Source organism: Euphorbia lathyris, chromosome 2 (assembly GCF_963576675.1).
Source record: "Euphorbia lathyris chromosome 2, ddEupLath1.1, whole genome shotgun sequence".
Lineage (NCBI taxonomy): Eukaryota > Viridiplantae > Streptophyta > Magnoliopsida > Malpighiales > Euphorbiaceae > Euphorbia > Euphorbia lathyris.
In genome coordinates this window covers 60,778,591-60,794,402 of record NC_088911.1, presented here as the reverse complement: position 1 = coordinate 60,794,402, position 15,812 = coordinate 60,778,591, and the positions used below count along the sequence as shown (strand labels likewise).

Sequence of the window (15,812 nt, the reverse complement as noted above, 5' to 3'; positions counted from 1 at the left end):
TATCACCTTACGCGGGGCGTATCATGGGATTTCTGCACCAAATAATGTTGCTCCATACTTGTACCTTGTGAAGTTACAATTCTACCCCTAGCTTGATGTATAAATAAGAGTGACTAGCACTCATTTAGACACCTTCTACCTTCTATCTCTTGATCTCTTGGAACCTCGTACATAGCTACATTTTACTTCTTTTGATAGAATTCTTGTTGTTTTAGTTTTAGATTCAGTTTTTATGTAATAAAACTCTACCACCTTGAGAGCTTGTTCATTTGATCCGTCATTCGTCAAAGTTCTGTTCCATCCTCGTCCACCAAGCTCGAGAGTTCCACCTCCAAGACCTAAGAGACGGCCTTGAGTCCGGTTAGCTAGTTCCGAGGGCCGATTCTTCCCTCTTCACTTGCTAACTAGCTTGCACTCTTCCTATGTACTAGGCTTGGTTGTACTCTGCATTTACGCTTTCCATATTTATAATATATGATTTGCAATTTCCATTTCTATATACGTGTTGATGTTTATTGCTTGTTTTGATACTCATAATTGACTATTGTGTCGGGGAACGCGATTTCCGACGCCATTCGGGCTATCTTTAGGGACTCATATAGGTGTTGCCTTACCGGAAGTGACAAACCGGAAACCGTAGGAATTGACAAGCCACGAAACTTACGGGCCCTAGTTTCTGGTCCCCAGCATTAGACACGCCTTGACTAGGAACCACGTAGTCTAAGTACTTCACGGGTCGGTCGAACTACACGTAGTCGTCTTTGCAAGAGTAAATCGTCAACCGAATATATTCGGAGTTATTGCATATTATATTTATAACTTATCGTCACCCATATCACTCCGTGGAGTTTTCCATTACATAAATCTGTGTCACCAATAGTGAGGAATAGTGTGTAGTTGTGTCTTACTTAACCCCAAAGTAATTACCGCTTAAATAACATACGAAACCGAGTCGTCTAATACTTGTAATTATAAATCCCGTGGATTCGATACCCGGTCTTAACCGGATTATTACTTGATACGACGGGGTACACTTGCCCCTAAGTAGTCGTAGCGTCTAGTAGAGTTAAAGAACATTTAAAAGATCACATCCATATTCATAGCACATCCACCGCAATACACATTTAATCGTCGTAAGAAAAGCTCACACTAGGCGCCGCGCTATCAGATGGCAAGACGGTGCTCCAAAGTAATGGAACCAACTATGTGGCTTACATCGTTGTGGACGGACACAAAAACAACCATGTATTGAGGTTTCATCTAATGAATTCTTTCTGGGGCTTAATGCTTACATGTGCTTAACACAAGGACACTTGGTTAATTTATATGCTTAGAATCTTTGGAAATGGGACACCGGACCTTGGTGAATCTAGAGAAAGAGACTCAAATCAGGAATGTGGATTTACTTCGTTGTATGGAACAATATGAGTGCAGTTGCCCATGGGCGTAGTGTTAGGCCTGTGCTTGTTTAATCTGATATTTCCATATTATTTTTATCTCGTCATTTTGCTTCATGCCACTAGTATTAAAACCAACTCAACCAACTATTTGCTTCTAACGGTTAAGGTAACTCATTTTATCAACTTGATTCAATCCCTATGGAATACGACACTTGGTCTTACCAAAACTACACCCGACCTAGTACACTTGCTAGAGTCCATATTTAACGCACCAGAGTCCTCGTTGCCCTGGGTGATTATGGATGATTTCAATTGTATTCTAGACCGGGGGAGAAACATAGAGGGGTTGAGTATCCGGAATACCTTATCAGAAGATTTAGTATTGTGGTTCATGAGTGTCGTTTATCTAAGTTAAGACATGGAGGAAGCTTGTTCACATGGGAAAGGAGTAGAGGTACAAAGAGATAGGTTAGGGAGAAGTTGGATCGGGTTTTAAGGGATGTTGTTTGGTTGAGTCGGTTCCTAAGGTATAAACTGTGGAATATTGTGTCGGCATATTCTGATCCTTACCCATTAGTGTTATCCCTCTCAGAATTTCCAGACACGAGGGGAAAAAGGAGATTTTAGTTTGAGCAGGCATGGATTCAAGAACCGGAGTTTGAGGAGCTGGTAAGGCAGAGCTGGTAGCGAATAAAGCTAGGAATGTCCAGGATCGTCTTGTAGCTTGTGTGGCGGATATGGAGAAATTTGGTGTGGATTATAGGTGTCGTTTTACCCAAAAAAAATTGACCATTTAAAATGGCTACTTTACAAATATAGAGACAGAGTTTATGGGGAATCAGTCCATCGGGTAGCGGAGATTCAGAGTCAGTTGGATAGGGTTCTGGAACAAGAGGATAGTCATTGGAAACAAAGAGCAAAGCAATTGTGGTTAAAAGGTGGTGACTTGAATACAAAAAAAAAAAAATTCACTCATGTGTGATGGCCAGATGCAAACAAAATTTGATCTTAGCATTGGAGGATGACACAGGTCATTTGCTAAAGAATCAGAAAGATGTTTCCACCCATATGCAGGGATATTTCCAAAAAGTGTATGTGCGGGCTGGGGAGAGTAACACTGAGACGGTAGATGTGCTTTCCCTAGGGGCATCAGAAAGGGATAACAGGATGTTGGTGGCTGTATTCACTTTAGAAGAGTTCAGGGTTGGAGTTTTCCAAATGCATCTGGAAAAATCTCCGGGACTAGATGCTCTAAACTCGAGGTTCTATCAACATTTTTTGAAAGATATTGGCCAGGATGCGTGTAAAGCCTGTACAAGTTGGTTGGAAAGGAGGGAGCTTCCAGCGAATTTGAATGATATTGTGGTGGCCTTGATACCAAAGAATGATAATTCAAGAAGAGTGGCAGATTTCAGGCCAATTTCTCTATGTAATGTATTGTATAAGATAATTTCAAAGGCTTTGGGTAATAGGTTGAAGGTCATTCTTCCTAATTTGATTAGTGAGAGTCAATCTACTTTTGTCCCTAGAAATTCAATAGTTGATAGTGTGTAGGTGGCCTTTGAATCTATTCATTATATGAAGAGGAAAAATAGAGGCAATGATGGAAATGTTTTAAGATTGACATCAGCAATGCCTATGATAGGGTGGATTGGGAGTTTCTTGAAGCTGTTTTGCTAAGATTGGGCTTTGCAGAGAAATGGGTTCAATTGATCCTTCTATGTGTGACAATTGTATCGTACTTAATTTCGGTCAATAAAGAATTGATGGGCCCAATTACACCGGGAAAGGGCCTTAGACAAAGAGACCATTTGTCACTGTATTTGTTTATACTCTATGCTGAGGTGTTATCACAACTCATTTACCAAGCGGAGAGGTCGGGCTTAATTAAGGGATGTCGTGTGTGTAGGGGGGACCCTGGTGGTTTCTCTCACCTATTCTTTGATGATGTTAGCTTTTTATTTTTTGGAGCATCGATGAAGGAAGAAGAAGTGATTTTAGGCATACTCAAGGTCTATGAATAGGCTTCAGGGCAGACAATCAATGTTCATAAATTAGGTATCTTCTTTGGCTCTAATGTCAAACAAGATATCGGGGATGGGGTGTGTGTGCATTACTTGATGTTTGGTCACCTTTGAACACGGGAAGATACTTGGGTTTACCATCTCTAATTGGGAGATCTAAAAAGGGAGTGTTCTCATTCCTAGTTGATATATTGAGGAAGAGATTTAGTTGTTTAAATTTCTTTCTAGTGCAGGTAAATAAATTTCCTTAAAACTATGGCTCAGGCATTACTTACGTTTTGTATGAGTACTTTCTTGTTACCTAAATCTATTTATGAGGAATTGTAGAGAATGATGAATTTATTTTGGTGGGTTGGAAAGAGGATGGTAGAAATCGTATTCATTAGTTTGGGTGGGATAAGTTGTGCAGGCTTAAAGGTCAGGGAGTGTTGGGGTATAGGTAGCTATACTTATTCAATCTGGCCTTGTTGGATAAGCAGGGTTGCAAGTTGATATCGAATCCAAAGTCTTTAGTCAGTAGATTATTCAAAGCCAAAGATATCTCTACTGATACGTTTTTAACTTCAAATCTGGGCATTAATCCTAGTTTTATTTGGAGGGGATTGTGGAAATCGATAGGTGTGTTGAATTTGGAGTTGAGGTGGAAGGTGGGAAATAGGGAGAGGATACTGTTGTGGAGGGACCCTTGGGTTGCGGGAAGGGATCATTCTCTGATTATATCCAAGGGTCCAGTAGGAATGGAAGAGATGAGAGTAAAGGAGCTATTTATGGAGGGGTCTAAGATTTGGGATAGGGGTAAGCTGGCGAACTTGTTTTCTACTCAAGAGGTAGAAGCTATTATTAAAATTGTGGTTTCTTTTCGCAACATTCCGGATAGGTTAATTTAGTAGGGTATAAAGAATGGCTCCTACTCAGGTAAGTCAGGGTATAGATCACTGGAAGAGTAATGATGGGGTAGACTGACTAAGGTGCCTTGGGGAAGAATATGGGAATTAAGGATTCCACCAAAAATTAAGATGTTTGTGTGGAAGATGTGTTCTCAGTGTCTGCCAATGAGATCACCACTGAGGTCAAGGCATATAGTTATACCTAATAATTGTGTTGTGTGTGAAGTAGATGTGGAATACAGCTGACATCTATTCTGTGCTTACCTGTATGCAGTAATGAGCTGGCAAGAAGCATGTATGAATGTAACTGATGGGGATTATGAGGATGTGATAGCTTGGTTTTCTGATAAGTGTACTTCAGTTGCTAATGAGGTTTTGGTTCTAACTATCTGTGATTTATACAATACTTAGCAACATAGAAATGATGTATTGTGGAAGAATAGTCCGAGAAGTGCTGAAGTCGGATTTAGGACGATTAGACAATTTGTGTCAGAGTGGCAGCGAGAAAGGAGTAGGAGCAGGGATTCAGGGGAGTTGCGGCTTTCGTCAGACGAAAAACTTAGACAGACTGATGTGGGGTTGCAGCATAGAGTGGCAAGGAGTGGTCATGGAGGGGATATGGGGCAGCAGCGAATGGAGGTTCGTTGAGACAGCAGCGGAATGTGGACAATAGTAGCTGTATATGGGTGTGGCAGCAGAACACGCCCGAGTGCAAGTCTGATAGCGTTACAGTTCTGCAGTGGGGAAGAAATTATAATGGCCGATTAACGAAAGAGAGCGACATCAGTGATGGAGGTCGCGTACAACAACAGTAGGGAAGGGGACACCGTGTTCGACCAGGGCAGCAACAAAGGAGCGGTGGAATCGGCCAACTATTGGATGGTGGAAAATTGATGTTGATGGAGCAATTTTTCAAGCACAAAATTGGAATGGTTGGGGAGCTATTGTGTGCAATGAAGAGGGATGGTTCATGGCTAATGTGAATAGGTTAATGGCGCTAGAGGCGGATCTTTATTGGGCATAAGATCATGAATTGGATATGGTACCTTCTGAGATTGATGCAAAGGTTATAGCAGATGCAACGTCACACGGTGACGTATGTTCCTAGATTAGCTAATAGAGCAGATAGACAAACTAATGCTAGTAGTTCTTCATTTTTTACTATGCCAGGTTAGCTAGTTTCGATAATTGCTGAGGACATTCACACCTCTTTAACATAAGCATCATTGGGCCAAGAAAATAATAATAACAATAATGATTAAGGATTAAAATGCACAAACAAGGCCATAATAATGTAATTATAACAAAAACACAAAATTAACTTGTCAATTTTCTTTTTTTCTTTTTCCCTATCATTAACATACTTTACAAATCCATAGTTACATATTTACAATGTTAAAGAAGCCATTTCTAGATATAATTAAATACGATGTAAAACACAAAAAAGTAAGTGAAATATATAATACGGAACCAAAATGAAAATGAAAATACGAGCGAGAACTTCTCAGAAGGCCGACTCTGGCTTTAAGAAGTTGTGGTATTCCAGTTGAGACATCTCTCCCCCATTCACTGGGTCAAATTGACACCGATAGAAGCTGCAATCACAACCAAATTTATTTCAAAAATTCAGCCCACCGGAGAAACTAATCTAAATTACACAGGGCGGATGTATTGTCAGTGTCATTCACCAGAATAGATACGGTTTAAGAAATAAACTAATCAAATATAAAAGTGATGCATAAGTAAGTATCCTAAACCAATATATGAAACAACTCCCTTATATTATATCTATCCCCAAACCATCATTCTCTTTACTTACCTTCCATCCAACCCAAGAATAACCACTGTATTCTTTTGGTGGCCAAAAGCAACAACGTATTGAGAACCCTCAACCAAACGAAACTGAGCCACTGACCACTCTGAGCTGAAATACTTGGGTAGAACACCTGCATGTAAAAACCCAGTTAAGATCCAGTTGCCACAAAATATATCAATTATTCCACCACACCCTTCCATCTAACAAATAATTGGCTTTCCCCCTTCTATTCTTTCTATGTATATCAAATGTCAGCAAGGGCATTTATCCCATCAACTCAAGATGGGGAAAGTTTTATTTGCATCCAACAAATTGGGGGGAAAACTCACATTAACTAATTATGGTCCTTGCAGCATTCAGAAAGGGTAATTGTTTTTTATTTTTAACTTCAGTACAAATGGTTCACTTTAATGTGAAACTGTACATATCCGAGCCTTTCTCATGTGTGACTGTTTTTTTTTCCTCATGTGTGACTGTTAGCACATGAGTGGAAGTCACATCGCAGGAATTACCACACAGAAATTAGTCACTGGTAGCATTTCTCATCACATTATAACTGATGAATATTTTTCTGTAGAGGGTGCAAAAACTGTGAAGTTACCTTTAAAGAAGGACAAAGACGAGGAGGGTAAATTGGAAGCACCAATAGAATCAGCCGTGTTTGGTGACTTGTCAGCAACAAGAATCCCTGAATTATTCTTCAGGCTAAAAACGTGAACTGTGCCCTTGTCACTTGAGACTGCTAGCCACTGGGCAGTTGAAGAAAATGCCAAACTATAAATTTCTGCTCTATCTGCACCCCTCCTTACCTGGAGTTAAATATCAAGGAAGCAAAAATCACATAGTTGATATCAACAATCAGAAAGCTGTCATCAAAACCAAAATCTGTCTCATCAAGAACACCAAATTTTATTTCCCACAATACCAACAACATATAAAAAGTTCAGTGGACGTGACCAGAATGGTGCATTCACAAAGTTAAAAAAAATAACTAGTTTGAAAACATTTTGTGAGAGATGGGGAGAGCAAGTAGCTTGGGTTGGGTCCATAGTTGTTATAGGCACAAGGCGCATTAAGGCACTAAGAGGTCCTGGAGGCTAGGCTCAAGACGCAACGCAAGGCGCGGGCCTGAGGAACACAAGGCGCAGAAAAAAAAATATATATACTCTTTAACTAGTTAAAGCATAAACCAAAAAACACCAAGTTAAGTTCATACATCATAGAGACATTAACATATACTTACCGTCTAAACCTAAGTACCTAACTAATAACTATTCATTGTCACTTGAAATTCTTCTGTCTGTGTGTCTGTCGAATTTCGGTTTGAGTGAAGTGGAGGAGACTTCTATACGTGACCGCTCTTAATCCATCTCTAGTCTTTCTATATTTAGTTATGTGTCTTGATATTCTTATTTAGATCAAGGGTTAAGACCAATCTTATTTAAATTAGATTAGTGGCTGAGATTAGTCAAATATTTGTTTTGCACATAACAGTAAAAAAACCTTAGTGAAAACACACAGGCGCACATTGATTCAGGCTCCGAGGCCCGGGCGAGGCGCACAAGGCGAGAGCCTTTTAAACAGGGCCTCACTTTCTGCAATCAAGGCTCACTACCTTGAGCCTTGAGTGAGGGGCGCCTCAGGCGCACCTGAGGCGAGCCTTTAACTACTATGGCTGGGTCTAATTCTAAAAGTGAAATGAGCAACTGATAACAATATGAAGTAAAATAAAGATATTCAACAGATAGCCAATAATACAGAATAAACGTCATCTATTTGCTGAAACAAGAGCGAGCTCATTTTTAAATATTAGAATAAGCAATTAGACATAGTGAGTAGCACATTACACGCTTAATGAGCAATTCAACTGATCAATTGTGTCAGATCCCTTCTTTAGAAGAGAGGCTTCACAAAGAATGCAGAGTGAAATCCTCCCAATAATAGACGTTGGAATGTGCTATTGCAAAAATTAGTGAAATTGATAACAAAGTAGTGTAAACAAAGTACACCCAACTCTTAATGACAATGTTCAACCACAGCATCTTATTGTGACCATAACATGAAAACAATAACTGATCCTAAACACTATTTTCCTAAATTATCAACATGAAAGTTAAGACGATTCATACAATAATATTAAAAAAAATCAATTGTCTTTCTGTAAGCTTGAAAGTGAAAATTAAGCTCCATTGTTAGTGAAGACAACAAAATAACAGCCTGCAACTGATTGGATTCCCAAGGAAAAGAGGCGGGAAATTGCGTAGAAAGCAATCCCTTGCATAGAAAGCAATCCCTCTTATCACGCTCATGCCCCCGTAGCTTCTTAGTCAAGGTCACTTCGCTCCCTCTTTTAAGACAGCACTGCGCTTTTAGCTTTAGCTTTTTGGGAATTCTTCCTCCAACAGGAATTACTGCTGGAGGGGGAGTCAAAGCTCTAATGATCCCAGGACCATTAGGAGGAGAAGGGGGTCAGTGTATTGGTTAAGGCATTGGGCTTTGGTTGACCTTCTTTTATTTTGGTGGTAGCGTGGTCAGCTGCTACTGTGAACAACAAAGTAAAGGGTGCTTTCAGAATGCGTTTAGGTTCCTCCTAGGAAGATTCTTTCTTTCTGTCCTATTGAGAGGATGATCCCAACACTACATTGCATGAATGGTTACTGATAACAACCTCAATTTATACATTACCCAACGACATCAAACTCAATACAGCTAACCAATTTGCCAGGTTGAGTTCAACAGTATGACAAAAGATAAAAATAAATAAATAAATCATCTATGAAGAAAATAAAATACACACCTCTTGTAGCAGGGTGCCATCAGCGGCATTAAAAACCCGAACAAGTGTTCCCTTCGTGCTGGCGGTGGCCAATAACTGACCATCCTGCGCGAGAGCAAAACAGGCAATCCTCGAATCATGTGCCATTATAAATTTAGTCCGCTTTGATGCGTAATGCTCCACCCTGACCTGACCCTTCTGCAATCCTGGACAAACCAACACCAATGAACCAGCTCCCTGCGACACTGCACAAAGCCCTTTGGGATTTGCAATTGTCTCAATTTGATGCAAAAGCTTTAAATCCGCAAAATTGTAGACAAAAATCTTTTGCTCCAAGACGACGATAATCCTGTCTCGTCTAAGCTTCACCGATCGAACCTCAGACCTAAAGGAAAGCTCTCCGATGCAGCGGCTCTGATGATCATCCCAGATCATAACCTTATTGGGAGGGTACTGTGGGTCAGAGCCACCGCCAACAAGAGCCAAAATATTACAACGAAAAAGCATCTCAACGACTCCTATACCACCGCCACCGCGATCAAAGTCCCGGCGGAAGATCTCCCGGAAAGGGTCGCAGTTGTAAATCCGAAAGCCGTGGTCCGTAGCAGCGGCAAAACATCCATAGTCCTGGTTGAAGGAGAGATGGAGTAGGGAAATCTGCGATGGAGGGGAAGTGGAGTCGGTGGGTGAAGAAATAGCAGCGTGGAAATTGGAGTTAGGTTTTGCAGAAGAAAGATGATCGGCGTGGTGATCTGAAGGCATAATGGAAGCAAGAGAGTCGTAAGATTGGGATTGGGATTGTGGCTCGAGTCCTTCAACGGCGTCTTGCGTAGAAAGAAGGTTAGAGTTAGGGTTGGAATTTGGCCATGGTGGAGAGGAGTAAGCAGAGAGAGTCGCCATTGATATGATCTGCTAGACAATGCAATGGAATGCAATTCTTTTTCTTTGGGTGATAGGAAAGCAGATAGAGATGGAAAGATATACCGAAATTATTATACTACCCCTTGTTATTTTAACAACTGTTGTTGGTACTTAGAGTGAGGGGTATAATGGTCCTTTAGGACAATAAGGATGAAGCTGCGTTCTTGGATGAAAATTCGATTATTAACAGACACATACCGTGTTAGTGTTAGTTAGTTTTTCCTTCGACCGCACGCAGATATTTCGCTGTAAAGAGGCGTATTGTTGCTAATACAATTATTTTAATTTAAATTGGGCTTTTTCCTATGTTGTGGGCCTTCTCTAAGAAAATTATGTTTTAAAAATTATGTTTTATGAAATATGGATTTAAGATTTATGAATTTACATCTAAAATTTATAAATTATAACATAAAATCATATTTTATTTATAATATATATAAAATAATGATATATTGAGAATTAAATTTTATAATATGATTTAATTATAATTATATATGATTTTAATATAAATAGTCCAATTTTTAATACAATTTGTTTTGAGGTTTTAGAGAAAAATAAAAAAAAAGGTTTCCTTCGATTTGTTAATATCTATTTTAATTTTTTTTTAATTCTAGATTTACATCGAACTTCTTTAATTCTATTTCTCAATCTCTTAAGATTTTCTATTCACTTTCTCATTTCTTACTAATTTGAAATTCTACTATTTTATAAGATTTTACTTTAGTTTCTATTTTAATTTTTAATTTTTTCCATATATTATTTTATTTTATTTTTTTAATTCTTATATTAATTTCACTTTTGATTCTCGTACTTATGTATTTTTAATTTTCTCCTTAAAAATTATTTTTGACTAAATTTTACTTTTTAATTTTTTTTATCCCTATATTTATTTATTTATATATGTAGACTAATTTTACTTTTGATCCTTATATTTATTTGTTTTTATTTTTTGTTTTGAAAAGTAATTTTGACAAAAAAAAATTCTTTTATCATATTATTCAGTTTTAGTATTTATTTTTAATTATTTTAAAATGATTATTTTTTTAAAATAAAATATTTATATATTTTCTTTGATTTATCTTATTTCAGTTTTCTCATCCAAATAACAGATAAAGAAATTCGGGATCATTTCATCCCTTATTCTTTGTTTCTCTTTCTTGATACCATTTCGTTATCCATATGCGAACCAAACGTGCCTTTAATTCTTTCAAAATATATATATATATATATATATATATATATATATATAATTCGCTTAATACAATTATTATATTTTACTGTATTTATAATAATCATTCTGTAAATAATAACACAATTATACTCGACGACACTCCTACAGCCAATAATTGTTGATGTAATAATGGAAAGGGGAGAAAGCTGAGAAACTACCAAACTAATGTCTACCATGCACTTCGTTTCTTTCTCATTTTCTTCCCAACTTTATTATTATTAAGGTGATAATTATGTAAGCAATCCAACCATGCAATATATCAATATAATACAAATTTAGTGGATTTATATTTTATTAAATAGATATGTTAATTTCAATCTTGTCATCTATGATTTAGGTGCCAGCGTGCCAAAGAAATTAACTCTTAATTAATGTGTACGGTTAAGTTTATGGATTTGTGTGCCAAAACTTGAAATCTTAATCGAAACGATTGGTAAGAGAGACAAAAATTGAAAAGTACATCGTTATAGAAACTTTGCTAGATTATTTAAAGCTATTATATTATGCTATTGTAAATAAGTAAAGGAAAATAAAAGTGCAAAATTGACATTAGATTTGGTGAAAATGTGTATTTTATTTATGAAAAAAATGTTGAAGGAAAATAATTACAATGGAATCGATATCTATATCAACATATAGCTAAACCAATTGCGGAATTGAATATAAACAAGTCAATAACATGATCATGAATTAAATTGCAAAAATTACAATAAAGAAAATGAAATGAAAAATTCAAACGACAAACTTGGAGCCACAGTTGGCTATCTCGGCAAGGCATTGAATTAACTTTGGCTTTTGGATCCACAAGCACTTCCAGCGATCGCATGGAGCAGATTTGGGCCGGACTTTGGATGACTCGTACGAGAGTTTCGAAAACGAAATCGAGTAAAACGAAAGGTTAAAATAAAGTTCTGGAAGTTAAGAATGAGTTCATGTAAAAATCAGGGATAGAAACGAACTGGAATGGCTCGAGAATGTAAAAACGAAACAGATGGGCAGAATGTAGAAAATGCTGCCAGAATGCGTGGAATGATTTAGTGTGCAAAAATTAGCTCGCAAAATGGGCTTCCAAACACGGAATCAGGTAAAACGAAAGGTTAGAGTAAAGTTTAGGATGCCAGAAACGTGTATGTATAATGATCGAGGCAAAAATGGGACGTAAAAGGTGTGGATTGTAAAAACGAATTTACTGGGCAGTAGAAAAATAGACAAAAAACCTATGTTCGGAGATACTGACCTAAATATCAAGCTAATGAGGATAAGAAAAACTTAACTTACAAATCACCTGCACTATCAATTTATATTGATACAAGAAAGATAGAGAGAGGCCTAAACATAGACATAATACCTATTTTGACTCCCTAAATTAAGATTTTAAAATCAATTATGACCTTAAACTATTAAAATCACCAATCAGGTCCTTGAACTAACCAAAAATCATCGATTGAGTTCCTATTGTAAATAAAAATCATCAATTAAGGTCTCATAAAAAATCATCAGGTTGAACAGTTTTAGACCCTCTTTCCCAAAACCATTTTGAACCAACACAGAGATTATTACAGTTTATATAATCATAGTTTCTAATTTCAGGATACGATGAGGATTCAATTGATGATTTTTGCAAGTCATAGGCTAATGCAAATTCCAGAGTATCATTTCCTGCTTCATTCCTATCTCCAAAATCAAAACCTCCATGGACACTCTCAAACCCACGGTGCACCTGGTGTCACTAACCAAGTAAATTTGGTCAATCACCATTAGACCTTGTAGGTGTCAATCTAAGCTTCGATGATTTCAATCTCCACCACATGATTTTAATAAGCTTAAATCCAATGGTGATTTACCAAATTCACTTGGTCAGTCACTGACCAGTTGAAAATTACTGCTCAAACTCATCTCGCCTAGAACGCACATATCCATTGAGGTCACCACCCAGTACCATCTTCTTATCCCTAGGAACCTGTTGCACCACTTCCTCCAACTCCTCTCAAAAAGCTTGTCTTATAGAGGCATCCAATCATATTTGTGGTGCATATGCACTTATGATATTTACAACCTCATCCCCTGTCACAAGCTTAATACTCATAATTCGATCACTCTTTTTAGACACCGCTACTAAATCATCAATATACTCCTGATCAATGCAAATACCTACTCCATTTCTACCCTTATCTATTTCGGAGTACCAAAGCTTATAACCCTAATGAGCTATATCTTTGGCCTTGGCTCCAACCCACTTGGTTTCTTATAGGCACATTATATTTATTCTTCTCCTCTTCGTAACATCTACAATTTCAACTAATCTTCCTGTCAAATAGCATATGTTCCATGTCCCAAAGCGTAACCTACTAATCCTACCATTACCGTTACTATGGACTAGCTTCTTTACCCGCACTCGTCCATCATGCGGGACCCTTGCACATCTGACACCACCCCCGAGCGTCGGGGTGGCGCGTCGCTGAGTAGGGAACGCCCCCATGATTTTCGTATTTTGGTTCATGTCCATAAGATGTGAAGGACAGCTTGTGTGCACTATAATCGAGATGGAGACAATTTTAATTAATAATCTTATGAGGAAATTTTATATTCATAAGATAAGATATGCTCTGTTTATAATAGGATCTATTTTTTCTATCCTAGCTTGTCCTTTCTGTAGATTCGTATTCCAATTTTCTCAACTTTCAACATGAATATGCAAGCAGAAAAAACAAGAAAGAAGCAATAAATTCAGTTTTAATATATATTTTGTGTTACTGAGCAGATACATACTCTCTCTTTTATCTCTCACGCTCAAATAGAGTCTGGTTTATAAATGTTGAGCACAAAAGAAACAAACTAATTCTTTCCTTCCTCTGAAAAAGAAAAAAAAAAGAAATGGATGCACAACCTTTTATCCAAAAAACATTGTCATCTAGTCCCTTAATCTTGTGTTTTGTAATTCTGTTGATTACGTTGAAAATCAAAAGAAGCAGAAAACTGAATTTAGAATTACCACCATCTCCACCAAAGCTACCTATAATTGGAAACCTTCACCAGATAAGTTCACTTCCCTACAAATCATTCAGAAACCTTTCTGAAAAGTATGGCCCTCTAATGTTGCTCCATCTGGGACGTGTTCCTACACTTGTTGTTTCATCTCTAGAAATAGCCAAAGAAATCTCCAAAAACCATGATATTGAATTTGCAGACAGACCTTCTGTCAGGGGTTTAGCCATCGTCTTCAAAGGCTGCCCCGATATGGCATTTGGTTCTTACAGTGATCACAGTAGGGAAGCAAAGAAGCTCTGCATTCTTCAACTCTTGAGCCAAAGAAGGGTAGACCAATTTCATTTCGTAAGAGAAGAACAAGTCCAAAAGACTCTAGAAAAGATTCGGGTTTTGAGCATAGCTGGAAGTGCATTTAATATCAGTGATTTATTCATGACTCTTGCCCATGATATTTTATGTAGATCGGCGTTTGGTCGCTTGAATGAAAATGAGAATTTCGGGGAATTGGCGAGGAGAACAATGGATCTGCTATCAGCTTTTTGCTTCAAAGATGTGTTTCCATTCTTGGGATGGATTGACCATCTAACCGGATTAATTGGAAACTTGAAGAAAACTTCCAAGGAGTTACACGATTTCCTGGATCAAGTTATTGAAGATCGTTTAGCAGTAATGGATAATGATGAGAAACTTGAAGATAAGAAGTACTTAATAGATATTCTTCTTCATTTACAAAAGGAAGGGAATGAGCTTGATCTTTCTAAAGACAACATAAGAGCAATTCTAATGGTAGGTGTTTGTTTTGCATACTTGTCATGTTGATGTTGATGTTGATGTTGGTGTTGGTGTATGTTAATTTGCAGGACATGTTTATAGGGGGAATAGACACATCAGCAGCAACAATGGAATGGATGATGGCAGAGTTAATGAAAAACCCAAGCATAAGAAAGAAAGCTCAAGAAGAGGTAAGAAGAATTGTGGGTAAGAAATCAGAAATAAGTGAAAGTGATATGAAGGAGATGAAGTATTTGAAATGTATAATGAAAGAAACAGTGAGATTTCATGCTTCAGCAATGATACCTAGACAGACATCAGCAAGTGTTAAGATTCAAGGGTATGAAATTCCAGGAAAGACAAGAGTGTTCATTAATCTATGGGGAATTCAAAGAGATCCCAAATTCTGGGAGAGGCCTGAAGAGTTTATTCCTGAAAGGTTTCTTAGCAATTCTGATAATATTGATCAATTATTGTATTCATTTGGAGGAGGAAAAAGGAAATGCCCTGGAATGTCATATGCATATGCAGAAGTTGAATATGCATTGGCTAATTTGCTCTTCTGGTTTGATTGGGAATTGGATTTGGATTTGGATATGGAGGAGGTTTATACTTTTATTATCAGCAAGAAAAATCCTCTCTTTGTTAAGGCTTATCCATATTCGCATTGATCCGTGTTCATGTTGTAAAATTTGAGTTCATTAATCTCAGTATTTATTTTCTTTACATTTACATTATTATGTTCCTGCCTGAGAATACTGGTTTCCAGGACTTATAAACAATATACATAGATAGTTCAACTTGACTTGACCCCTCATACTCATTCATATCTAAGGTTTTAATTCAATAAACAGAAAACCATCTCCTTTAAATTACCCACAACACAACACAGAAGAATCTAATAATTTCATTACATATATATATATATATATATATATATAGTAGGTACTAGGTACACCTAATGCATATAAATTATAATAAAATTAGAAAAAAAGACA

General features: G+C 37.3%; 2 protein-coding genes across 2 annotated transcripts; one reads left to right on the top strand and one right to left on the bottom strand.

Moving 5' to 3' along the window:
- Positions 1-5,628: 5,628 nt before the first annotated feature.
- On the bottom strand, positions 5,629-9,866 carry LOC136218391 (autophagy-related protein 18a). The gene is made up of 4 exons (XM_066005234.1): positions 8,925-9,866; positions 6,729-6,936; positions 6,131-6,257; positions 5,629-5,906 (listed from the first exon to the last, which is right to left on the bottom strand). Exons 1-4 carry the CDS (start codon positions 9,801-9,803, stop codon positions 5,816-5,818), a joined length of 1,305 nt encoding a protein of 434 aa, XP_065861306.1. The 5' UTR covers positions 9,804-9,866; the 3' UTR covers positions 5,629-5,815.
- A 3,969-nt stretch (positions 9,867-13,835) lies between these two features.
- LOC136220515 (cytochrome P450 71A1-like) lies at positions 13,836-15,619 on the top strand. Its single transcript, XM_066008334.1, has 2 exons — positions 13,836-14,829; positions 14,904-15,619. The coding sequence occupies exons 1-2, from the start codon at positions 13,930-13,932 to the stop codon at positions 15,483-15,485; spliced, it is 1,482 nt and encodes a 493-aa protein (XP_065864406.1). The 5' UTR covers positions 13,836-13,929; the 3' UTR covers positions 15,486-15,619.
- The last annotated feature ends 193 nt before the right edge of the window (positions 15,620-15,812 follow it).